The following is a 27,402-nucleotide window of genomic DNA, read 5'->3' on the forward strand; positions in this document are numbered from 1 at the left end:
AACGTACTTTGACTTCTTTGACACCTCATTTATCCACTTTACGGGTTCTACGTTCGAGAATGCCTTCGATGTCGTACACGTCTTCTTTTTTGTGGACACGACTTGATTTGAAATAAGTACGGGCTAGCATTTTGGTGAGTACTTAACATCCATGGCTGGCTTGCTGAGCACCTTTTTCCTCCTTTACCACGCTCGGACAGAAAAATGAGTGTGTGGTGAGACTATTCCCACTCATGTTTAAATCCTTTCCGTCAGGTTGTTAAGGACTAGTTAGTCCTATACCTGAGTGGCTAAATTTAAAAGTAGTCTATGAGTACATAAGAGCCTGGGGGATCAGGCTCTCTTTCCTTCCCCAGGAGTAATCAAAAATCACGCGGTGCGTGATTAAACCAGTGATACATGCTCCATTGGAGCGAAAATCACTTTAATTCAAGTAAGCAAGCAAGCAAGTTCGGGTACCGTCTCTAGCACTCTTGATGACATCAACTGTCTGGGTTATTTTCTTTCTTGCAAGCCCCTATGTTCCACTTCTGTTTGTGATAATAACTTGTGATACTTCACATTTTCTAAAGTGGAAATCTTTACAAGCCGTACAAAATACAAAACTTATATGACTTTGGCTTTTGACACTTGCACAGACTCTTCACTTTATAAGTGTCACGAGAAAATTGTATATCCAATTTTTACTATTTTCCAAAACACGCACACACTTGCAGCTTGACCAGAAATATGTACATCTTGTTTTGTGGATAAGTCACAGACAAGTCCAAGCATATATAGGTAGTTATGAACGTTCAGAAATATCAAAGCTTTTATGTGCATTTTCCCTTTTCCACTCTATATTAGTGCTTAGATTTGTTCCAAAAGAGAAAAAAGAAACGAAACAATTTTGAAAAAAAACAACTGAATTTTGAATTCAGATTTCTCTCTGTTTATAATCTTTTCAAGTTGATGGTGCATAACAGATTACATTAGCCTACCTTTCCAAAGTGAGAGACGTTTCTTCACATGTCATTGCCTTTGTTAAATTCGGTTTCATTGGTTAGTTATCGTTAATCTTTAATTTTTTGATGCATTTCTTTTTGATAGAAGATTTAAGGCTTTCTAGTGTTGTAACGGCATTTATGTTGTTTAGTCTGTTGATGAAATTATCTATAGCAAAGTGCTTAAGATGTTTCAGGTTTTTTTATTATTTCAAGCCCAACAAAAGGAGACCAAGTTTGTCTTGAAAGAGGATTGAAACTCTAAATTACACGCGCGTGAAGGTAAACATCGTTGTGTTCATTCTAATCATGCTTGCCGTATCTCTTTGTGTTTTAGAGGTCATATTTCTTCTTAAGCAAATACACGCATCAATAGACAGACAGATTGGGTCATTATCCTTGAGGTTCACTGAACTTTCGGTTCTTTACTTCATACAAACCCCAAATTTATTAGTTTGAAGGAAACAAGATAACAATCCCCTCAATACTGTAACACGTCTGTTCTGACTCTACCGATGTGAGTGTGAGTGTTTATGTTAAAATGTTTAAGTGAGATATAAAAAAAATGGTCAGCTTGAAAACGCGAACCAATACTGTCACGCTCAGTATTTTGATGTGGTAAGAAGAAATGGTACAATACACAAAGAGGGCTTGTAAGTTCACATTCCAGTCTGTCTGCACTGTAATGGTAACAACGCAAGAGCGTAGGGATTATTATGCCACAAAGTCCTAGATCAAAACAATGCATCACCCGTTGTAAGCCATTTCATTGGCTATACTTATTTTCTTACCGCGTTCACTTCGAATTGACTTGAGTAGCTATTCACACAGTGACGAGAATGGCCATGCTTTACTGGGTCTATCCTATTGGCGATTTATATTAAAAAAAATATTTAAAAAAATTAAACTAATGCACGAACAATCGTACCATGGGCTATCCCATGGAAATTGTGTCCGTCTTATTGCAAAATACATCAAAATTTAATTTAACCGTGCAGATCGCTAGAACAAACTTCTGATAATATACATTTTGAAAAGTGTTGTGTGACACGGATCGCCGTTGTCGCTTGGTGTCTGCTTTCTTCTTCGAAAAGAGATCGTTTGGTCTTGACTATAAAAATTTAATTTGACTAAGTTTTACGCGCTACTTGAACTCATAAATTTACGTTGTAGTTGTAAGCCGTCGTTCTCAGTTTTCTGGAAGTTCGTTTTTGCGTTTCTCAGATGTTTCATCTTATTGCAAAATTACATTTGACTAGGTTTCATACGTAGCAGGTCCCTGTATATAGGGAGAGTGTCTTAGCACCAGAGTATTCATTCCACTCTCAAATGATCAAGAAGATGGAAGAGTCAGCACAGATCGACCTGCTGGTCAAATATTTGCTAAAAGTCATACGAAAGCATAATTCACAGGCAAAAGTGGCAACAAAACTTACTCTTTTGGTCGTTGATTTGATGAGAGTCATACGAAAGTGTGTAAGTGCTGATGGAGTTTGCTATATCTGCGAAAGGGAAATGGGTATTTGTCTCCAGAATACCTGCTTCGTCTAAGAAAGAGAGACAAAAGTCAAGATACCTAATATCGTTGTCGGGAGAAAGGACACTGGGATTCAGAGTGCCCTAAGAGAAAAGAGAAGAAACAGAAACAAGACGAAGACATGGAAATGGAAAAATTGACAATGTGAGCCGATGCGTTGGCCCTGATGTGAAATTTCATACTACCTTCCAAAAGAGAATAGACCAAAAAGAAAACGTAAGTGTCTCTTGGTCTTGACATTGTATAATAAGGATGGCGTGTTTTGTTTTTACTCACACCTTATGAAATTGTCCTCTTTCACCTCTCTCTATCCCTCTGGATCATGTTTTAGTTAGAATTGAAATGGAAGGATGTTTTCCTTCACGCACGCTCTTTAGGCATGCAAGTCGGTAAACAATAGTCGGTCTATTCATCCATCATTTTGTGTCTTGATGTTTCCTAAATCACACACTGATGCCATAAAATAACGGGTCAAATGAGTTTTGTAGTGTTGGGGTTGGGGTGTAGGTGTTTGGCAGAGTTGGTCATTGCCGGTGAGGGCTTAGGTGCTTTCAAAAAACTTCTTCTTTTTCACTCTGTGTTGATGGAATATAATGGGTTATTTTCTTCACTCTCTGTTGATAGTATATATAAAGGGTTATTTCTTCCCTCTGTGTGGTTAGTATATTATGGCTTTTTCCTCTTCCCTCTTTGAGGATAGTGTATATTGGGTTATTTATTTCTTCTTCCCTCTGCGTGGATTGTAGATATGGGGTTTATTATTTTACATCTCACCTACGTGTGGATAGTAGGTGTATTTGTATTCTTCCTCTTCCATGTGAAGATAGTATATTTGGGGTTTGTATTATCTCCCTTCTGTGTTGATAGTATATTTGGGATTTGTTTTTTCCTATTCCCTGTGTGTGTGTGTGTGTGTGTGTGTGTGTGTGTGTGTGTGTCTGTGTTCGCTTACGTTGTTTAGATCGTATATTTGGTTGTTTTTTTTTCTTCTTCCTCCCGAGTGTGGATAGTATATTTGGGGTTTTTATGCGTTAGCGACGTTGTGTGGATAGTATATTGGGGGTTTGTATGCGTTCGCGTACGCTTGTATGGATAGTATATTTGGTTTTGTTTTCCCTCCCTTCCGTGTGGATAGCATATTTTGGGTTTGGTTTCCCTCCCTTTCGTGTGGATAGTATATTTGGGGTTTGTACGCGTTAGCGACGTTGTGTAGATATTATATTTGGGGTTTGTATGCGTTTGCGTAAGTTTGTATGGATAGTATATTTGGGTTTGTATGCGTTCTCGTACGTTTGTGTGGATAGTATATTTGGGGTTTTTATGCGTTAGCGACGTTGTGTGGATAGGATATTGGGGGCTAGTACTCGTTAGCGACGTTGTGTGGATAGTATATTTGGGGTTTGTATGCGTTCGCGTACGCTTGTATGGATAGTATATTTGGTTTTGTTTTCCCTCCCTTCCGTGTGGATAGCATATTTTGGGTTGGTTTCCCTCCCTTCCGTGTGGATAGTATATTTGGGGTTTGTACGCGTTAGCGACGTTGTGTGGATAGTATATTTGGGGTTTGTATGCGTTTGCGTAAGTTTGTATGGATAGTATATTTGGGTTTGTATGCGTTCTCGTACGTTTGTGTGGATAGTATATTTGGGGTTTTTATGCGTTAGCGACGTTGTGTGGATAGGATATTGGGGGCTAGTACTCGTTAGCGACGTTGTGTGGATAGTATATTTGGGGTTTGTATGCGTTCGCGTACGCTTGTATGGATAGTATATTTGGTTTTGTTTTCCCTCCCTTCCGTGTGGATAGCATATTTTGGGTTTGGTTTCCCTCCCTTTCGTGTGGATAGTATATTTGGGGTTTGTGCGCGTTAGCGACGTTGTGTGGATAGTATATTTGGGGTTTGTATGCGTTTGCGTAAGTTTGTATGGATAGTATAATTGGGTTTGTATGCGTTCTCGTACGTTTGTGTGGATAGTATATTTGGGGTTTTTATGCGTTAGCGACGTTGTGTGGATAGGATATTGGGGGCTAGTACTCGTTAGCGACGTTGTGTGGATAGTATATTTTGGATTTGTATGCGTTCGCGTACGCTTGTATGGATAGTATATTTGGTTTTGTTTTCCCTCCCTTCCGTGTGGATAGCATATTTTGGGTTTGGTTTCCCTCCCTTCCGTGTGGATAGTATATTTGGGGTTTGTACGCGTTAGCGACGTTGTGTGGATAGTATATTTGGGGTTTGTAAGCGTTAGCGATGTTGTGTGGATAGTATATTTATGGTTTGTATGCATTCGCGTACGTATGTATGAATAGTATATTTTAATTTTGGTTCTATTCTTCGATCTGTGTGTGTGTGTGTGTGTGTGTGTATTGGTGTCTGTTGGTCCCTATAAAACTCACTTTATCCCTATCAAATACACTCTACCTACCTACGTACAGTAGCGCGTATTCAGGTCAGCCACTTGCAACACTGTTGACATTTATCCCCTAGTGTTCAGTACAGTGACGTCACTGACGCTGGAAATTTTGAGACTATAAATATGGACTTGGGGATTTCCACAGGTTGTAGCTATACATATGTATTAGAGTTCATAAACAGGAACGTCACTCAAGCTGATGCTATAAAAAGATAGTGGGATTTTCCAAAGGAATAACCCACAAGTTGTAGTATAAATAAATAGTGAGATTTCATAGGAATTTAAGCTGATTATAGATTCATGGGTGTTTATCCACGATCGTCACACAAGTTGATATTGTAAGTAGTTACTAATTTTATCCATTTTAGTCTAAACCATTGTAACTTAATTTTCGGGGATATGTTTTAAATTATGGGACGATTTCGTCATTATAGCATTACTTTTAGTCAAATCCATTTTGTCGTTGAGCTTTTCCTTGATTATAGCTATTTATAGCATCATTACAATTATGCAAATTTTTGAACACCCCAGCAAAATTTCAGGTCTCAGTAATGCTTTATATATAAATCTCAGGCTTTTACTAGTGTATGTCTGTCTCTGTCTCTGTTGTGTTTGGCCCTCTACCATCATTGTCCCTAGACAGGCCCATCATGTTAAATTCCTCTGAGTGTGTGTGTGTGTTTTATCCCTCTCCCCTGTTCCCTTTCCCTAGACCCATCAGATCAGGTCGGAACCGTATCAAAATAGGATCCCGACCCTGTTCCATTTCCCCTTGTTCCTAGATAGGCCTACACATTATTCCCATGTTCCATTCCCCTTGTCCCTAGACAGGCCCAAACTCTACTCCCATGTTAAATTCCCCTTGTCCCTAGAATGGATATTTTTTTCTCCCATGTTAAATTACATAGTTCCCAGAGTGGATATTTTTTTCTCCTATGTTAAATTTTACATAGTCCCCAGAGTGGATATACCCTTTTTAACATGGAAGTCCCCTAGTCCCTAGAGTGTCCCACTTAACTATTACTGTTAGCGGTACCTTCGCCTCTGGAGAACAAGTGCCGACCTGCTGTGTGTCACATTTTAGTTGATCTGCGAAGAAGCAGATGCTGCAGCCTATTATACCATGCCAATATTACAAACTTCAGGTTATCACGCGAGAAACTATCTCTATGATTAGCTTTGGATAACCTCGCCACACTATCCACATATTTTACATATTTAATCAACGTCATTCATATCGAGCATTTAGTTTTAAAGCATGTATGATTATATATGTGAAGTATGGTGATTTGTTATTTTTAAAGAAAATGTCAGTTAATACTTAAAATTGGATCAATTCTACTCCTCACGTCTTAGCACTGTGTATTGTTATCTGTAATGTTTGCGTTAAAGAAATAAATATGGTTATCTACGTGCTTGGGAGCTCATGTATATCATTAGGCCAATAAATCAGCCCCACATCTGTAACGATCTTTACACATTGTCCATCAGTATCAACATAGATTTGATTTATCGGACTAGTATATCATTATTTCGGCACTTTCCTAAACTGACTAAAAAAAGCGGAAAGCCATAGGAAGATATACTGTTCCTATTAGACAAATGATCAATGATATGAAAACTCATTAAAAGGTATATAATTTGAAGATCGCAGTTTTATAAATAGAATACCAAATCATCTGTTACGATGGTCAGCATAGCAGCTGCGGCTGCTTCTACGAACATTGGTTTGCTTTGGTTGTCACGGAATTGTAAAAATCTTTTTATTTATTAAACACATATACTCGGATTATTATTTTTTTTGTGTACAACGATGCCCCAGGGTGATTTATGTATATTGTACAATATTTCGAAATAGTGAGTTCGGTACATCCTATGCCACACGTGCGAAGTGCTTTCAATGGGAAAAACCGAATGCTTCCAGCGCACAGGCGATGTATGACGACTTCGTCTGTGTATAAATGCCTCACCGTAAGATTAAATCTACACATCACGGAACGTCTTGTCAGTGAGCGGTCTACTTTAAGGACTTTCACATCTTCAGCTGTAGAGGTATGTGAATTATGAATTTCTTATGTATAAGTTATAACTATTGTACTACCACGTTTATTTTTTATGTTTGCTAGATAGCTTCGGTTTACGTAGTATAATGCAAATATTTTCTATTCATGTTTGTGACTTCGCAAGGGATTAATATTAGCAAAATAAAGCTGCATCTTTAAACGTTTAATACCATTGGATTCTTGTCGGGCAAGGTTAGGTTTACTTCTGAACTTGTTTGTTGTTTTGTAATTATTGTGCCGATAATGTCATCTGTATAACTTACCGTATATAACGTCATTACGTTTTATCGTATATGCCCGTGTCATATATAGTACACGGTGTTAAGATGTATTTTCAGCTGACCAGAGTGATCAGGATGATCAGAGTGATCGGAGTGGTTGGACTGACCAGAGTGACCGGAGTGATCAGCTATAGATCTGACCAGAGCGATCAGACTTATTGGAGTGATCGGAGTCGACGTGATACTAGTTGCAGAGCTAACCATAGAAGTCGACCATAGCAGTTGTGAAGCTGAACCATAGCAGCCGTAGAGCTTAATAAAACAGTGTTGCTGGTCAAATAGCAGGTGATCGGGCATTGCTGACCGAGATTGGTGGGCGCTGACTGCTTGAATGACCAACCTGGAATACTGACTGCTTGATTGGCCATTGTGACTTGTAGCCGAGTGTGCTGGTGATGGAGTAACTCCGTACATGTAATCTTTTAGCCGTGGGCTAATTTGTGGATTTTGTAAAATCCAGTGTGTTTTTGGGATTGTAAAGAGTATTTGTACATCTGTCCATTTTGTTTACATAATTTCACTCTTTGAGTGAATGCATTTTACTATGTGAGTAAAATACTACATATTCTTAACTATTATGAGTAAAACATATCATTCTTTTCGTTGTGAAATTACTGTGAATTATTCACCCCTTGCCCTTGTACTGTGTAAGGTCATTTGTTTGTATTTTCATTATTAAGTCTGTGTGTTTTATGTTAACTGATCCAATAATTGGATCGTATACACGGACATATTTATCATAATTAATTGCTCATTCAAGTCATTCGTTATTAAACGTTGTATTTGTATCACCATGAAAAGGGTTCTGTTGTAAATCCGAAATCCCACCTGGTTATCTTGTTACATTGGTGTTGACCGCTCCGTTGGTTAGAGCGTCCGCCTCGGACGCGGGAGGTTGCGGGTTCAAACCCAAACTGAGTCATACCAAAGACTTATAAAAATGGTACTAACAGTTGCCTCAGAGAGTTGGCCGTATTACGGAGTCAACAGCTGGCGATTGTTTAAGAACCAGCTTGTCAAATCCATCATCATCTATAATTTAAAAAAATTGTGAGACTTACAACGGTCAAAAACGAGTTCCTGCTATAACTTGGGGTATACAACATGAAGAAGACGCTTTTGAAATGTACACCAACATTTACACTCAATTAGGACCAACTCCAGATCACGTTCCATGTCGTAATGTGTATCTTACAATTCCAACTGAGCATTTAGAAGGTAAGTTCCAGAAATCAGCCTTTTTATTTGTAAAGACAGTCCATTCATGGTAGCCTCTCCAGATGGTCGGGTGCAATGCAACTGTTGTGGAGCCGGTGTACTAGAAATTAAATGCCCCTATAAGTACCGTGAAACACCACTAATTGATGCCTTAAGTGACACTGGATTTTATCTTGACAAGAACTTTCATCTAAAGAAGACACACGAGTATTTAGCAAAAGTGCATATACAAATGCATGTATATAATGTAGGCTTTGCATATTTAGTAGTGTGGACGCCCGTTGACTGCATTATTGTAAGAGTGAATCGGGTCAGTGACTTCATACATGAAATGGTACAAACACTGCAGGTGTTCTGGAAGAAACATATCCTTCCTGAACTAGTCACAAGAGATTTGAACTTAATGTTCAAGCTGAATGCAGTACTAAAACTGACAAAGAGAACACGCCTTCTGACAGTATCAAATCCTATTGTGTATGTGAAACAAACACCAAGTTAGATAATATGGTCGGTCGTGATCATTGTGATGAATGGTTTCATATCAAATGCATAGGACTAAAGTGTCTGTCAACTTCAAAAACTTGGTATTGTGGAGAATGCAGTAAATTGGTGAAAAATGAAACAGACGGCATTTTAATATGAAGGTTGTTTAGTAACAATGAAGACAACTGTGATGCATGTAAATAATGTTAACTGTACAGCTCAAATGTTTTCAACACTTTCAATCTCGTTGTCAATGTATTTCAATGTATTCAACATGATTAATGTATTGACAAAATGTGAATTGTGTTTAATGATAAAAATGATAATAACATTTCATTAAAATATATTTCCATAATGTATGTGTCTGATACAAGTATATTTTTCACAATATACATGTAAAAATATTTGTCATGGATTATATTTAAACTTCTATTATAATGTATTTTGACATGTCATTATGAAATGAAACAATTGCAAACATGTATTTAAATAAATATCTCAAACATATTTTCTGTGTTCCGGTTTATTCTTTAAACACAATCCCAGTCCCCAAATTAGTTAGGGCAGCACATCTTTATTTTGTCACAACGCTCCCAGCTTTACCGCAAATAGTAACATTCTAAAAATACTGCAGGGCCTTTCCGTTCTTTTTATAGTCTGGTAGCCTAAACCTTATTTACATTTTACCTTGTTTAAATTTAAATCATTTTATTTCCACTATGTGTACAATAATGGCATAAAAAAATACATTAAATATAGAAGTCATCATTATATATGTTGCCATGGAGACTTTAGATAAAGAATCTACGTATGTTAACGGATAGAGCTGTAAAAAATGTAGTTACGATCAGGATACCAGTCTATCCTTCAGTTGCCGTAGGTGACGCAATTTCGAAGGATGAACCGAAATCTTGTTTCCAAATTTAGACCTTTTGATTTCGAAATCCCGCATTTAATTACCTATATAAAGCACTCATTTCGTCGCAAAATGGTCAGTTGTTCGTACAGGACGCTTGAAGAATTTATTATTCCTGAAAGATTACTGAGAATTGTACGAAGTCAACAGCAAGGTTTTGGAGCCATTGTAAGTGAAATAACAGGTGCTCGACGCGAGCGTGATCTTTTATACTATGATAGACAGGGTCCGGTGTCAGAACGGGTCTTGGAGGTAAATCTGACGTAATTTGTCACTCTGTATGATTTTTTTTCGTTCAAATTAGTGTTTTGTTTTTCTTAACATTAAACTCTCGTCGAGCACCTGTGGTAAAAATTATATGAATGATTGGTTCCCTGCTTCGTACGCTCCCTGCCATAAATAAAAGTTAGCGTAATTGTTAAATTTTACAAAAATACATTTACGTATCTTCTGGTATAAGTGCATTTTATTGTTAGATTTTTCAAAAACTCATACGGACATTGTTACTATCAATGATTGATAGTATTGGTTGATGGCCCTATTTCCGATAACCTAGAGAAACTAACTTGTATGCATCAAATCTGTTTAATTTTATATTTTTTTAAAACAGTTTCCTCATTCAATGGCAATGCATCATACTTCTCTCATTTATTTTGTTATAAACTGTTTCTATACAGATTTTCATTCTAAATCGGGCATCAAAAGTTTGACAGACGTTTAGAATACATGTCCAAAGATTGTTACAAACTCCACCGGAGTTTTTCCCATGATTTTAAGTAACCGTGAAGGAAATCGCTCTGTAATTCCCTTGATTTTACATCAATGTCATGCTTGATATATCAGATGTAATTTATCTAAACTGTGTGAATATATGTCATTTAATGATTGGTACAGTCACTTAGAAATGATAGACAATTAATTATCAACAACAACTCACAAACCACCAAGTTGTTTAATTCAGATACACTTTAATCATCCCATCTGTTCCATTGAAAGTGTATCTAATGATCTCACATCAGTTAACAACACTAACATATAATAAGTACATAATACATGTTCTTTCCATTAATCAAGCATTAATATTGGATAAATATTCATTTGTATACTCTAATATTCACATGTTAAAGAAAAAAAAAAATGACTGTTTTGCTTACACTTTAATTTGTATTATAATTTTATAACCAATTTTATCTTGATGAGAACCCAAAATGTTCTAGAATGGAAAATTCCACTGAGTTGTATTATTTCCAGAAAATGCTAACTTTGACCTAGGTCAATTAGAGGGCTTTATAATCTTGTTTACATGAGAAATTAGTTATTCATGCTTTAACATCTTTAGTCAGAATCTTATTGTTGTATTCAGTATTTGTTTTGGGCTGGAATTTATATATATTCCTTCGGGTGGGATATAATTACATAAATGTATCCTTAGGAATATAACTTATAAGATAATACGTGGACATGAACAGCAAATTGTTTTTTCAGGTGGATTCATCAAACTCACCTCTTACAATTAAATTTACCTTGCCCTTTTTTCGGCAGATATGTCGATTATATCATCGCGTGATACGGATCACAGGAACACTGGTTGAAAACTGAATTATTTAAAAGGGTTTTTAAAAGGTGCTGGTCCACATTGACTGAAAGGGCGTTTGTCTCTTTATCAAAAGATGTCCTAGGTGATGCAGATGTTGTAGCTCATAGACATAGTATGAATCCAATTTATAAAGATTATTTTTCTGTTTAGAGTCATATACAAGTCCCCATCACTGTTCGTATCAAAAGCAGCATTTTATTATGACATTTTGTTTAAAATTTGCCTCCCTCTTGTTTTGCCACTCTATTAGGCTGATTCAGATCATGGCTGATTGGGACCATGGCTGATTGGGACCATGCTTATTCAGTGCAAATTATGGGCTGATTCGTCTCAAATTACAGACTGATTAAAAGAAGAAATACAAATGGTAAAACACACATACCAGGTTTATTTAAGAAGTTATTAATGTTTTCGCAAGTGATGATGAGAAGGGTATAAGCAAGCCAATAGAACCTGTATTCCCCTTGGTTACATGCTATCTTTGCACTATACATCTGAAGGATAATGTCAGGCACTTCCTTCAGAATAAAATATGGATGAAAAAGGGTGAATGTGATATAATAATGGCCCAAATATTTGGTACTGGTGGCATCACAGACACAAATACTACAATAGATTTTGAAAGCCTATTGGAACTTTTGGAAACGATCATCAATGAACAGTATCCAACATTTGCACCATGCTTTATTAATAACTAGAAACCAAGACCACAGAAATATTTTTTCAAAAACCTAGCTGCTGAAATATTGAATGCATGAATTTGACTAATGACAATGCAGAGTCCATCAATAACATTCTACAATTCTCCGTTGACTGGAAACCACAACATGCGCAAGACCTAATACATCAACTTTTCAGTGTCACAGCTCCATTTCATGGATGATAGAAGTGCTCTTCACGACAGTGGGAATTACCAGTTAACATAAAACCACATTTGCCACATACATGACAGCGTCTGGAGGTACAAATCTGAAAAGCAAAAGACAGATTTTCGCAAACTTCAAGGACATTAAACGTATACAGAAATCAAAGTTCATAAAATCACAAAATGGAAAATACACTGTGATCAGTAAGGCTATTATTATTATATACTACTAATCATAAAATATATATTGTGTTTTGGAAAATTAAATATTATTAAGAATTTACATATATCTGTAATTGTAGCATTGATTTATTGTAAAGAAGATTTCACTACTAACCTCATGCTCAGTAATAATTAATTTAGAAATAAAATACCTTTGAAGTTACAGAATATAATATATTGGTATTTAAAGTCAGACATGTAATACTTCGTAATTACTACAGATAATGTTGGGGTCAGTATGAAATATTGAAATTAGTAAGATTGTTTTGCTAATCGTTAACTAATTCAATATTTAATTATTTACATGTTCTAAAAATAAAGAAATTCTAGAACTGTATGAAGTTGGTAAGCTTGAAGGAATAAAGTTATATATAATGTATGAATATACAAGCAACATCTATGCTGCTCGGTAAGTTCAACTAAAAAATTCTGAAATAAATATTTAAGAGAGAAAGACTGACAGATAATGAATAGTTCCACTAACATGTATCGCAGATGTGATGCTACCATTTCCCGCATCTGTTACAAGACAAAGCAAGCTGGCAAGGCCTGTCACAATTAACACAGCTCAGTTCATATTATACCAAAATATATCTGATCGAAATGTCACAGTATAATTGTATTTACTATAAATTAATCAAATATTTACACAAAAGTATACCAAACACCTTTATTAAAGCTTAGGATAAAAACTGGCATTTAATGAAAATTTCGGCCCTTTTGTACAAATCTAAAGCAAGTGGTATTGCTACTTATTGATAAATGTTGATCAATATTCACGTTACTGCACCCGAACACTCTTCGTTAGAATGGGTGTTATTTCCCTTGGCAATGCTTTGACCTCGCTACTTTTCCTGTTACATAAACAATTGCTAAATATTCAAACTTTTTGTTTCTTTGTTGTTGAAATTTAAAGTAGGTATTTTGTAAAGTCTTAATGTGTTCTTGGAGAGTCTTGGGGTGTTTAGTGAGACCCTCATACAGGTGACTTATTTGAACCATGACCTATTGCTCAGCATGTGTTAGAACCATCTAGTTTACCAGTTACAAACAAGTTGTGAAGACTTACAGGTAAATTGAAGGGGTAGTAGGTCTAAAGACTGTAATGGTTAAAGAATTCCTGTTGGGTAAGGAACAGAGGATATGTATTTTTTTTTTTTTAGGTTTTAATAACATTTCTTGCACTTTATTGGCAATATCATGCCAATGTTATGAGAGCTAAGTTGGTAAGTGCCCTGATCAGAGATTCCTGTCCAAACCCACCCCATTGTCGATATTTGACATTTTTGTCGGGATGTGGATATGAATATGCTACAGTTAGTCTTTTATAGCATGAACAAACTAAGATTGGTGTATATTTTTTAAGTTGGTGTAATCTCGCGTGGAGCATAAATTTGGCAGCTAACAACATATAGCAATAATTATGATTTTCTTTTGCAGAACACATACATTCATCTTAGCAATAATGATAATAATAACAGCAACAACGATATTCGGTGCATGGTATTTGCTGAAAACTCGATTTTAAAAGGTTAGACATACAATGCAGCACATCTCCCTAAAAACATTAAATATCAGGGGAGATGTCTAACATTGTAGGACTATTAAAAGGTTAACCAGTGCACAGTGGTCACCAGTGTGTAACAGCCAGTTTTGCCTTTTCCCCTGAGCAACAGGTTTTTGACTGTACATCAGGGCTTGAGAATTTCACTTTTTGACTTGCAGGACCAATGCTGTAGGATCCAAAATTGCCCACATCTGCATTTTTGCCACAGACTGGTACAAAAGCTAAGTCTGACATGCAGATACTTACTACAGTGGCTTACCATAAATGAAAGACAGGAAAAATAACAAAATTATTGCAGACTCATAATTCAGACATTTTCAGATTTTTAAACCATGTGAGCATACATTCTGTTGGTGGATCTTATCAGAATAGCAATGCTGTAATTAAATAAAAGTATAGTCTAAATGTTCTCAAAATAAAATATATCAAACACTCAAATAAAACAAAACACATTTGCCATTCAAAGCTCATTCAGTGAAACAGATAGTGAAGTCACCCATAAAGTTAGTTTATATGCAGTCAGTAGCCCCAAATGTAACGATTCACATGACAGAAATTCCAAGTTTCCTCTCACCTTTCCCACCCATTAGATTTTTCTTTTTTGTGTTCAAAATATCTAAAATGTGGTGGGAAAGGTCAGAGAAAACTCAGACTAAATGACAGATTGCTCATGCTCAGATAAACTTTGCCTTGGTTCTCAAGTGTTTGTGACAAATGCGCTTTTGCAGACAGAAAGTAGTTAGTGGGTAAAATCTCATCAGGAAAGAATTAAACTAGTTCTGGTCCCTCTGATATGATTAATTCGTTGTGCTCTCAGCTTTGTAAAGGTACAAGAAATCAGTCTTGATGATTGAGAGGGATATATTTACACTCTGTCAATAGCCTTTCTGGTACAAGTAATATACGCTTTGCTTGTTTCATTATCTGTCAATGGATTAATTATGAAATTGATTGTGTCTTTGAATAAGGCACGTGCATGATTAGCTGACTCTGTGTATGCTGTACATTACGAACAAAACATAAACAACCTCTTGTCACCATACTCAGCCCATATCCAAGCCTTTATCCAGTGATCCAGGAAAGTCGGAATACATTTATTTTTATCATAATTTCCATCCTTTTGGAACCTGATATGTTTCAAGCGCTTCAGCGCAACACATGTTGTAGCAAATTCTCTGTTTGATTCTTGCCTTACACCATAGCAAGGTCCCAGAACCTGGAACATATGGCAATCCGATAACAGATACTATTGATGCTTAGTTTTAGCTGTGGATGAGAACAGACAATAGTTTGCTTGATGAAGATGATGCTAAGACTGGTGATCAGCATATTGCATGCAAAATTTGCAGATTTCGTGTCAAATTTTACACTATCAATCGACTTCACTTGCATCAGTAATTTTATGACTCTTTTCAGATGTTGTAAGGGTTAATAAGCAAACTTTTAAGTTTATAGAAACAAATAAGAAATGTTAAACTAACCACTAGTGCTGCTTCGATAACGCTGGTCTAAAGATTTCAGTCCTTGACCTCTGACTACAGTAGTTTTCAAGCAGGAAAATTGTACTTATATTAGCTATAACCTAGATCTATATTAACAACATATATTTTCCACATTTCATGCTAAGCCCTTAGGGTATGCCTGGTGTACTCGTTGATTTTTATAGAGGTGTCTGCTTGCAAAAAATTCATTATACTTTGCTTTTTTATTCGTTCAGTGAAGCTTAAAGTTGGCACAGGGGTTGTCCATAAAGGACATCCACAGTAAATACCTGTTTTCCTATTTTCCTAGCCCCCCTTGTCTGCATGTGGCTTACCCCCCCCGGCTACGGACATGCGCATCTAGCATTATACACTGCTCTATGGTCTGGCAGTGTAATAGCTGGTGCTCTCAAAATACACAGGCCCAGGGCTAGTGACTTTAAAAGCAATCACAAGTCCTGACTTCATTTTCCACATGTCCAAAATTGTTCCACTTTTCTTAAAAAATATTACTTGTCACATAACATTTCAATTGCATTTTTACCTCACCTGTGTTAAAGGACTGTCGATTTCTGACCCAAAAACCGTAATAGACCACTTTTCTTCCCTTTATTACTTATAATACCTTGTAAAACATATTACAGTTGACCTAAACTCTCCAGATTGTTGATCTGTTCCCATTAGAGGCCCCATGGTTAGTAACTGGTCACATGAACCAAACTCAATACGAGCAACAATTTCAGAGTTAAAGAAAATTAAGTTTTACTTATCTTCAAGCCATTATTGACACTTCCAGTTGAATGAAATTCTTTTTGCCTTTCATTGATCCAAAGATGAATGTACACTTTATAATTACCAGAATGAAATGTCAATACAAATTACATATGGCAGACAACCCGCCAGATGGCAGTCCCAAAAGTTTGTTGATATGTTATTATATCTACTGAGTAACACTTGTGTAGAAGGAACTCAAAGTGCTTGAATTGTGAATGTCTGCATTATTTAAATCCAAGATTGCCCTTAAAAATTCTGCAGTTTTCCAAAAATGTCAAATTTGAGTTTGCTTAAAATGACATGTAACTCAAGACTCAAACCCACATACTTGTTAATGTATGTGCAGGTATTACCTGTATATCAAATATACAGGTAATATCATAATGCTCGGTAACTTTTAACTCAGGAATACACAATGCTTGATGCAGAGCACCATTTGTTATTACTAAATATAGATGTATTAAATGTTTCTTTTTATTTTCAGAGAAAAATAAAGAATGAACTGTGTCCTAACTGTTTTGTTGGTATTTCTGCCAAGTGTATGTAAGTATATACGTGTATTCATGAAAATTATCGCTAGATGTATATCACTTTTAGCTTTTAATTGTGAAGACATTTTTACCTTATAGAGATTTTATGTCAGGCATCCATGAGGGATTTTACTTTTATATTGTCATTTTTTTAATGGCTAGAAAGGTAAACACAATTCAAGTTCAGACTTTTACAGTGTCTGGTCCATATGTTCATTTTGCATCCTTCAACATTTGCTGCAGGTTTACATCATTGGCAATTCTCAAATTTTATTGAGTCTGTTTTTATTAAATTTACTCAACAAATACACCAGGCTGCATATAGTACAGAATTTGATGCCATAAAATTTTTTTTTTATCTCAAACTTTTCCACAAAATTCAAAGTTATCATAAGTTGCTGACAATTAAAACACCATGATAGTGGGTTATTATTTTTATATGAAATTTCATAGTTCCTTTTGTGTATTGTATACCCAAAATTAAAAGTTTATCCCGTAATTTCAGCATCATTATTAGAAAATGCCCAAATGTTGTGATTATGAAATAATAAAGAATGCAAGGAATAAATCTTGTTTATATTCAAGGTACATAATCAGTATATGAAAACTGTAGCCAGTAATGTGTTGCAGTTGTTGCAGGATGTTAGATCAGCTGCTTCACAAATGGTTGTGTAGGTATATTTGATAACTTTCCAGTTGAATGATTATCACATTGAATCATTACAGTGTGCATAAATTTAGCATATTGTTATTTTTGCAGTTTTATCGGATTATTATTCTTAAATTGGGTAAGTAGCATGTTTATATCCACAGTTTCAGTACAACTCGCATGATTTTTTGAAACCCCATGCACTGCTGAGGGGTGGAGAGGATTTAGAAAATACCTCCACTATTTCACAGCATGTCTTGATGTAGTTCTGCAGCTGCTCTTTACACTGCAATTTCTCAGAGACATAACAGATGACCACTGTGGAATGGGCATGGCTTCAGTCAAATGGTCATTTAGTTTGCATGGCCCCAGCAAGCATGCTCAAAGAGGTTTAATGGAGTGAGAGAGAAGCACCAATTTATCTAGATCGTTGTCACTTTTGGGAGCAAGTTGCTTGCTTTCTGTTACTGAAAAAACTTGATAATTCAAATATTAAATAGATAATATTAACATCATGACAGTGCCAATGTTTTAATACTGCATTTTGTGCAATGGATCTTATTTTTCTGCTTCTTCGCAATACTGTGTGATTGGAATGTACAGACATATGCATTTCCTTATTTCTGTTGCAATTGTAAAATAGACTTTCAATTATGATATGAAAGTCAGTGATAATATACTCCCTGCATTGAAAAGAATGATAACAAAATATAAACGTCAAAATGTTTTCCAACAAAATTACATTTATATCTGACAAAATTGAAAAAACTACACAAATTCCAATTGTTACCCCATGCATGACAGTAACATAATGAATATTTTTTCAGACATTCAATTACAGGATTAAAAATAGGTAATAAAAACATGAGAAAGCAAATTTCTTGTGGTTGTTGCATGAAGAGACAATGCAAACCTAAAAGCTAACTAACCAGGCAATTTATTGACAGTCACAAAGTTTTCAGTTGAACATAATGTTTACCATCAATGTATCAGTTTTAAATACTGAACATTTTAAATTACATGTTTTCCCAACTTAACAGTAGCAGCAGATGATATTTTGTTACTCATTACTGAACACTGTTCAAACTTATGGAAAAAAATAAATTGCTTTACTAAGAAAGTCTTGTTAGGGTTGGCAGGTTTGCAACAACCATGAGTAAAATTCAACAAATACTTTATTTCTCTAAGTCATAAAACAAAAATACTGTGAATTAAATCCCAGAAAATCCTAAATGTCCTATCACAAGTCCAAAATTATAGAATGTTCAAAATATATTCCAGTAATCTTGATTGTGCTGTTGTATCAATAATCTTGAATGTGATAATGTACCAATGGTCTTGACTGTTGATGTACCCCACTGGTACGATCCAGAATGTGTTTGAAAATTTTTTCAATGATCCTCAAGTAGTGTTTTAGTTCAAAAAGCTAATGAGCACTTTGTATTTCCAGTGAATAATTTAAATGATCCCTCACAAATTATATCTGGTGAAAACTGAAAATGATTTCACCGACTGATCTTACAACAGAAATGAAGACTTTGTTTACAAAACCTCTACTTAATATATACAAACTGTCATCAGACCTATGATTCAAAAAGGCTCTTCTGGAATTCCCAAGATGTAGGTTGTTTCTAAGGCCCCAAAACGTGTTTGTTCCCAGCTTGCCAGTCATCCCTGTTTCTTACTGCCAACCCTGGCACTTTTTTCCCACATGGAGAAAAAACCCCAGAAAGCCTCGTTATATATTGTTTAACAATCTGCCTGATTTTTACAAAATCGTAATTCTAAAACCACTGCACACTTATGGGGGAAGGGCACCTGGAAAATTCCAGAACAGTCTACATTGATTAAACAGAAAGTTTCGTAAATATCTTTAAAAAAAGACAGAAATCAGGTAGGCTCATCCTCAACAAGACAGAGGTCAGGTATCCAGCATAAATTAAATATTCACAATTGCATCAAATTGCAACTTACATTTTGCATATACTGACATTTTTCTTGTTTGTCTACTTGTACACAATATTCCAAGTTTGATCAAATGTCTGTCAAATATATGGCCTCTAAAGTGTACTTCATTGCGATGCATGGCTCTTCCTTATTTTAGAACATGTCCTAGATTATATTAATATAATCATATGTTCCAAGTTTTGAAGTATTCACGTATGTATAGTGTTTAATCACGCATCAGCAGTCTTCATGGTGCCATGTAAAATGTAAATTCTAATACTGCAAAGATAGAAAATTTAAAAACTTTTTTGAAAGAGTGCTAAAAAGCTCAGCCAATCAGACACGAGACCATCTTTTTTCATATGTGTGGATCTCATTTACAATCAATTTTACCAAAGATTGTGATGAGAGTGGTATATTTTCCAAGTCTATCAAAACAGGATCAGAACTACGCCTTACAAGATGGTATCAAGCTTGGCTAATAAGATGCAAGATCACCTCACAATTTTTCAATTTGTCCAACAGCTTGATAATGTATTCCATGTAAGTTGAAATCAGAATGCCTTACAAAAATAACTCGTTCTGAATTGCAAGTCATATACAACACTATATGGCTGAGTCAATGGGGAACTCTTTTGCACCTGTACTGTACATACACCATGGACCCACCTGTACTGTACATACACCATGGACCCACCTGTACTGTACATACACCATGGACCCACCTGTACTGTACATACACCATGGACCCACCTGTACTGTACATGCACCATGGACCCAACTGTACTGTACATGCACCATGCACCCACCTGTACTGTACATGTACCATGGACCCACCTGTACTGTACATGCACCATGGACCTAGTTGGAGCATGTTGTTACAAACATTTCAGTTTATGTGATGTGATGTGATTTGGATTTTTAACGTAGCTTTAACAATTTTTCAGTCATATTGCTACGATGTCTGCAATGTGGCAGTTTATAGTGATGTCTAGCACTGGGGCATCATGCCGCAGACATGTAGCATGATGTCCCACCCAGTCACATTATCCTGACACTGGGCCAACCAGTCCTAACACTAACCTCTTAATGCTGAGCACCAAGCGAGGCAGCTGTTAGTACCGTTTTTGTAAGTCTTTGGTATGACTCGGCCGGGGATCGAACCCACGACCTCCTGCATCCGAGGCAGACGCTCTAACCACCAGGCCACCGGAGCGGTTTCAGTTTATGACTGTATATACATGTAGCTTATTATTAATGCTATTTTTTTAAATCCTGTGTGCATCCATGTACATGTACACTGTACAGGGTCACATAGGACTAGTTCCATGCAGGGCTGACAAGAGGGGGGGGCAATCGGGGATATATCCCTGGAGCCGGGGCCCGTAAGGGGGCCTTGGCCGAACAACACTTTTAAATTTTATACAAGAAAATTTTTGTTTGAACAAGAACTAGAGAGGCCTGGGTGTTTCTTACCCCAGGGCCTGTGATTGCTTTCAGTGGCCCTGGTTCCATGCAACTAATTTTGTCACCCTTTCAAAATAAAGTCATTAATTATTATTAATATTATATCTAATCCTAGCAACCTTATATTCTTATAATAGTCATGTCATTCACACAATGGCTTATCTTAATTAAGGCTGGAAACTCCACTACAGACTAAAATGTTTGGTTGGCAGCCTGACAGATGGAAATTTACATATTTTATTTAGTGCATATGACAGAATAGAGAGGTCGGCTAAAAATAGATCAGGAGATCAGGAGATTTGCACAATTTGGTAAGGAATTTTGACTTCAAAAGAGGGTGGATTTTCATCAAACCAGTGTAGCATGCAAATGGAGAAAAATTAAAAATATTCAACAAATTTCCATTTTTTTTAAATATTAAAATATGCACATCATCTCATTTCATCATTCCTTTCATACTAAATTGCTGTTATTCATACTGTCCTGTACCATAAGCATCTTTTAGCATTCCATTTTGGGTAGGATCCGGTTGTCAGTTACCTACAAGAACTACTCAAGCTTGGTACTGTTTGCGTCAAATGTGGGAACTTAAAATTGACTTTATAGGAATGACAGGATACATATTTATGTCCTTTTAACTTGATTCCAACACATGAAATTCAGTTTTTAAATTTTTTTAATATTTTGATTTTATAGAGTTTCATGTTTTCACATTGAGAGGTTACATATACTTTCACATCAATCAACTTTGAAAATCGATAACAGGCTGTTTTATGTCACCCAAACTCTTAAGTAATGTCTAATCCAATTATAAGCCATTAATGTCTTTCCAAATTACTACTAATCTCACCTAGTATTATCTAATGATTAATTATAGGATAGAGTCTGTTGAATTAGTAACTGAAGTATCTTGCTCAGCCTTTTGATCACAGGATGTCTTTACAGGACATGTTCACTGGAACCAGGGTGTAAAGAAAACCCCAGAGAAAATGTCAGTTCCATGATTTTTTAATGATAAGTTAGAGTATGAGGGAAATTTGGTGAGTGATGGCAGTAATAGGAAATGCCCCTTATTTTAGGAAGAAAGGATGACTCTGAAATCTCTTGCCTTTCATGGAAATAATGAATTTCTTTCTATTAAAGTTAATATAGGTCAGATTAGCCCGGGTCAACTACCATCATGTGTTTTATTTCTCCATTGAATACATTTCCCAATCACATTAACAATAGAAAATAAACTCTGCTACCCCTCAAGTCAAGTGGTCCAAGAAAAATGCAACTTTAGCTTTCTTTTTTACATTGCATAAAAACAAAGTGAAGAATCTCTTACCCCATTACCTTCACTGTGAGGTAATATGTACCGGTTTAAGTTTTCACTCTGTACAGTCAACGCCTCCCGAAATTGAAAGATATCTTCTACTCATCTAGAATGTCAAAGTGCAATATATGTAAATTCTGCAGTTCAAGCATGGATGACATCCATTGTGTTGTGGAAAAGTCTAAAGAGTAAAGAGAGATTTGTGAAGTCTCAGTTGTTGGGTCTTCATCCAAATATGCCTCAGTTGCCAGTGTAGTAGAAGACACCATAGTGGTCCCCACCAGAATCTAAAATGCCTACTGTGACAGTTACATTTGGTCAACTTCAAATGGAGGAAGAAAGGGTTTCAAAGGTGCCAACCCTTCAGTTTTCCCAAGAGTGGATGGAATCACAAATCTGAAGACTGGTACAATAAGCAACAACCTTTTAATGGCTTCTGGGGAGATTTTGCCCTGGAGCCATCAAAAAGTGTTCAATAATGACTTGGGCTTGCATATACAGCACTTGTAGACCATTATGTGTGTGTCCAAAAGATTTCCAGAAGCAGTTCCTTTGTAATTAAAACTATCACCATAGTAAAAACTTTGATAAAGTCTCATTTAATCTTTTTCTAAACACTTTTTGGCCTTCCCAAGTATGTCAATCTGATTGAGGGTCAAATTGTATGTCTGGAATGCTCCAGCAAGTTTTGCATGAATTAGGCATCCAATTGTTTAAGTCTTTTGCCTATCACCCTAAAAGTCAAGGGAATTTAAAAAGATTTCGTCAAACATCGAAGAATATGATTTGGTCATGTTGCTTTGATATAGGAAAAGATTGGGACGAGGGTGTTCATTTTCTCTTCTTTGCTGTTAGGAAATCAGTTCAAGAATCATTAGTTTTAGTCCTTTTGAACTAGTTTTTGGACATACTGTCCATGAATCATTGAAGTTATTAAAACTTCTTTAAACCAAAGATTGAGAGATTAATCATCATGACTGTGCTTCTGTTTTGACATACAAGTTGTCAAAGGTTTGTTAAGTAGCAAGAAATAATCTTCACTCTACTCAGTCAGAAATAAAATTAAGGTATAACATAATGAAAAGGAAAGGAGTTCTGGCTCTCTTATCCATACCTCAAAATCCACTTCATGGCAAGCGCTATAGTCCTTATAAGGTAGAAAAGAAAATAAGTGACTTAAATAATATCATTACTATTCTTGGGAGGCAAAAACAGAAACAACTCAGCCATATAAATACATTAAAGGAGTATGTTAATAGGGATAACCCAGTTAATCAGTCGATCAGTTTTGTTGTATCTGTCTCACATCATCAGGATGTAAATAATGACATGCAATCTGACTGTAGTGACTTTGGTTTAAGCAATCAGAAATATTGAACAGTCTGGGTCAGAAACTTTTTCGTATGCAGCCATGAGACAAGAGTGAAGTAAAAAGCTATTACATGAATATGAGCACTTGTTTCCAAATGTTCCAACACAGATAAAATCTACCATATGTTAAAATTGTAGATTCTACAACTGTGATGCATCATTACAAGATGAATGCTCTAAAACACAAATGTTTGAAAAAGGAAATTCAGTAATTGCTGGAGAACGGTTTCGTTTAACCAAATAAAAGTGCCAAAACCAGATAATACTTTCCATAGGTATACTGACTATAGAAAAGTGAACAGTGTCACCAAAACAGAGCATTTCCAGTGTCAATAATCTATGGATTGGCAAATTTGGAAATGCAAATATGTCACCAAGTTTTATCAATTGAAAGGATTTTGGCAAATTCCACTCACAGAAAGAGCAAAGGAAATTTAGGCATTTGTAACTCCAGATGGACTTTATCCATATAAAGTGATGCCATTTGTTATGGAATGTTTGCCTTCAACTTTCCAGCATTTAATGAAAACAGTAACATCTGATACAGATAACTGATGCTTACATTGTTCATTCTTATAATCTAAAACAACACCTGGAAAGATCATTGATTGAGTCAGTATGCAAATTTAACAAATGATTTAAGCTAAAGTGAGTTTTACTGTGCTTATGTTACATTTTTTTAGTTAAAAATTACAAGTTAAACCAATAGAAGGTCAAGACTATCTCTGAATTCCCAGTGCATATCAGTAAAAATCAGCTCATGCAATTTTGGGTTATGGCTGGATATTAGCAATTTTTAATTTTTCAGTGATCGCTAAACTCCTGACCAGTTTGTTGTGTAGGAAAACCAAGTTCTGTTTGTCTGATAAACAGCCATATTGGTACATCAACATGTTGACAGCAGTCCTTCACAGTCAAATAAACCTTTTGCAGTGCTTGATGCAATGTTACTCTGATGCAAAGTTCTTATCTGTTGGCCTGGAATTTTCCCTAACTCCCTGATATTATTAGCACATGATTAATGATTTGATGTCCATAGGCATTGCTGTCCTGTTAAATATGTTATCCCCATACAGGGTTTCAGAGAGAGAACTTGAAGATGAAGTATAGTGTCATCTTCAAATGGAAGTTATCTATGTCTTTTTTATAGAATATAGTATACAAATGCATATAAACTTACTAATAATGTCACAAAGAAGGTAAAAATACTTAACAGGAATTTTCAAACTTAGTTAGTTAAGGTAAGAATTTACTGTTGAACTTTTTAAAATCTGGAAAAATGGGGGTATTTGCTGTAGTGCTATTCTGTTGTAACTGTTCTCTTGGGGAATTAGACAGTCCAGAGGTATTTCTTGTACACATTTAATTCAGTATGGAGGCTACTGTATGTAGTTCTAAATGGAGACTGGCTTTACATAAACTTATAAATGATCCAAACAGCCCTCAGAGCAGCATTCACTTAGTACCTTTCTAGACTTGTGGTCAGATTGTGTTAACTGCAGGCATTTATCTAACTCAAGCATACAAATCAAAATGCACAAAACCTATATTAAATAACCACACTATTGCCATATATCCACTATTTATTCACACTCCTTAAGATTGAATGTGCAAAAATGTTGTGTTTGGTTGGAAATTATTTGCAAAACATTTCCTTATAAGCTACAGCTGTAATTTATTCCAACTTAACACTAACTACTTTTCTCTATTTTAAACATTTTACATCTACTTAAATATTGCAACAGATAGTCACAAAACTAAATGTTTGGCTATAAATGGAAACTTGCTATCAATGATTTCTTCTAGTCGAAAAAATTCAATACACATGAATATGTAGGTTTCTTTGTTTCACTGGCTTGATAGTCTGATTGTAACATATTCCCCCACTGAGCTAGAGTGGCTACAGCTAACACCATGTTTACCTGGAATCACTGCTACATGTACTAGAATTAACATTAAATACAGTTATTCCCCACTGTCATAACCAAACGATAATTAAATTTATGACAAAAATTTAGAGAATTACATAAAAAAGACATAGATAACTACAATTCCATCTGAAATAATTAAATCTGGTACTGTAATTTATATGTCCCTCTGACCTAGCAAAATTTGTGTCCCCAAATTTTATTAAAGAACATGTACTGGTAGTTAATGGTCATTTAAATGATGTTAGTATTCTTCGACATATCCTTGACACTGTAAACCTACAAAATCTAATTCTGTTAATATAATTGACATTACATAGTGCAGTGTTACTAAGGTACAACAATAATGAAATTTATTTCATATCCAACACAGCTGACAATAGTCCAAGAATGTGCTTTATACTCCTGTTATGCTATGCCATAGGAAAGAAGAGGTATAAAAACGATATGGAAGGACAAGTTTTATAGGAAATTATAGCAAAATAAAGATAATAAGCCTATAATTAAGAACTAACTGAGCAAGTCCAGTTGGAGTGTTCACTTTTTAAGACTGACACTGTTTATCCACCCTACATTCAAGTTTATTTTATATTTCTTGTATTCCAGGAAGTCCATATCCAGTATAGGGTCACAATGTGTATATTTAAAAAGATGCAAACTGTTTGCAATTGTGAATCTGCAAATGTTTAGGTCCAATGTTACGAGTTCAAGAAAATTGTTGTTGATTCCCAATAACACCAAAGATGAAAGAATTTTGGGTGGTTCCAGTTTTTAAATTGCTGTCCAAACATTGCAGCTGATTACATGAAATGCATGAAAGTACTGCTTCTCTATCAATTAGTGTTGTTGTTTATGTGTTATTAATAACCAGAGTCAAGTGATTTCTATTAAATAAATGCCTGGTGTAATACTATTATGTATGCTACTGAGAATTGGTCGTGAGATTTTGAGATGGATTTTTCATGTATCTAGTCAGATTCAGTCTCCATACTTTATTCCCATAATGGACTGTGCTTTTTGATACATAGTCTGCTTCATGATTAACTAGTCAGCAAACCAATTTTTATAGCTACTGGTCAAATAAATCACACACCCTCTCAACCTGTGTTGATTCACTATACTGATAGATGAATTGAGGGTCTGATGTCACCTATTGATACAAATGTTGAATAAACATGTTTAGAGACAGATGTCTTCTGAAACACATATTGGAGCACATTTTAGACACAAGTATAGTAGTCCACACTTTTTGAAATACCGTTGGCTGAAGGTTTTCTTTGGTGGCATGTACAGAATATTTGAGGTATGAGGTATTGATTCTTGATGTATTCCATTTGGCAATATTTTTCTCAGGCCTGCAAGTTTGATGTTATGATGAATAAAGTGTGAGCATGTAGAATTAAGCAGTGGTGTTTATTATTGCTCAGAATAACATTGGTTGGAGATGTAGCACAAATAAGTCTGGTCTTGTATCAATCCATCCATGCAAATAATGATTAATTTATATAAAAAAGGTGGATTTGATAAGTAGATTCTTATTGGAAGTCACCTAAAATCTACATATATCATATGCAGTGCATATCACGTGAGGTTCTTCAAAAATGTTATATCAGCAACATTCATTGACTGATCTGTTCTTGATACAGCAGTAAATATGTGTGCATTTCATTTTTGTGTTTGTATCTAAATTCTTTCTAGTATTATAAACGGCAAAACACATTCATAATCTGTGAATTTGAATAGGTTTACATGTATCTGCAAATTATCGTTTTAATTGTTCATTGGTCATAT

At 35.5% G+C, this 27,402-nt stretch overlaps 1 protein-coding gene across 3 annotated transcripts in view; it reads left to right on the plus strand.

Annotated features, from left to right (window-relative positions):
• The first annotated feature begins 9,906 nt into the window (after window positions 1–9,906).
• Window positions 9,907–27,402, plus strand: part of LOC149795906 (uncharacterized) — a 40,378-nt gene continuing 22,882 nt past the window's right edge. The window contains exons 1-2 of one of the 3 annotated variants that reach the window (XM_089965821.1): window positions 9,907–10,063; window positions 16,886–16,944. In XM_089965821.1, coding sequence (XP_089821947.1) covers window positions 16,899–16,944 — 46 coding nt within the window. In that variant the 5' untranslated portion in view covers window positions 9,907–10,063; window positions 16,886–16,898. The other 2 variants (XM_089965824.1, XM_089965822.1) reach the window with 2 other exon arrangements.

This window comes from Sinohyriopsis cumingii, chromosome 7, assembly GCF_028554795.1.
Source record: "Sinohyriopsis cumingii isolate HCF-2022 chromosome 7, ASM2855479v2, whole genome shotgun sequence".
Taxonomy (NCBI): domain Eukaryota; kingdom Metazoa; phylum Mollusca; class Bivalvia; order Unionida; family Unionidae; genus Sinohyriopsis; species Sinohyriopsis cumingii.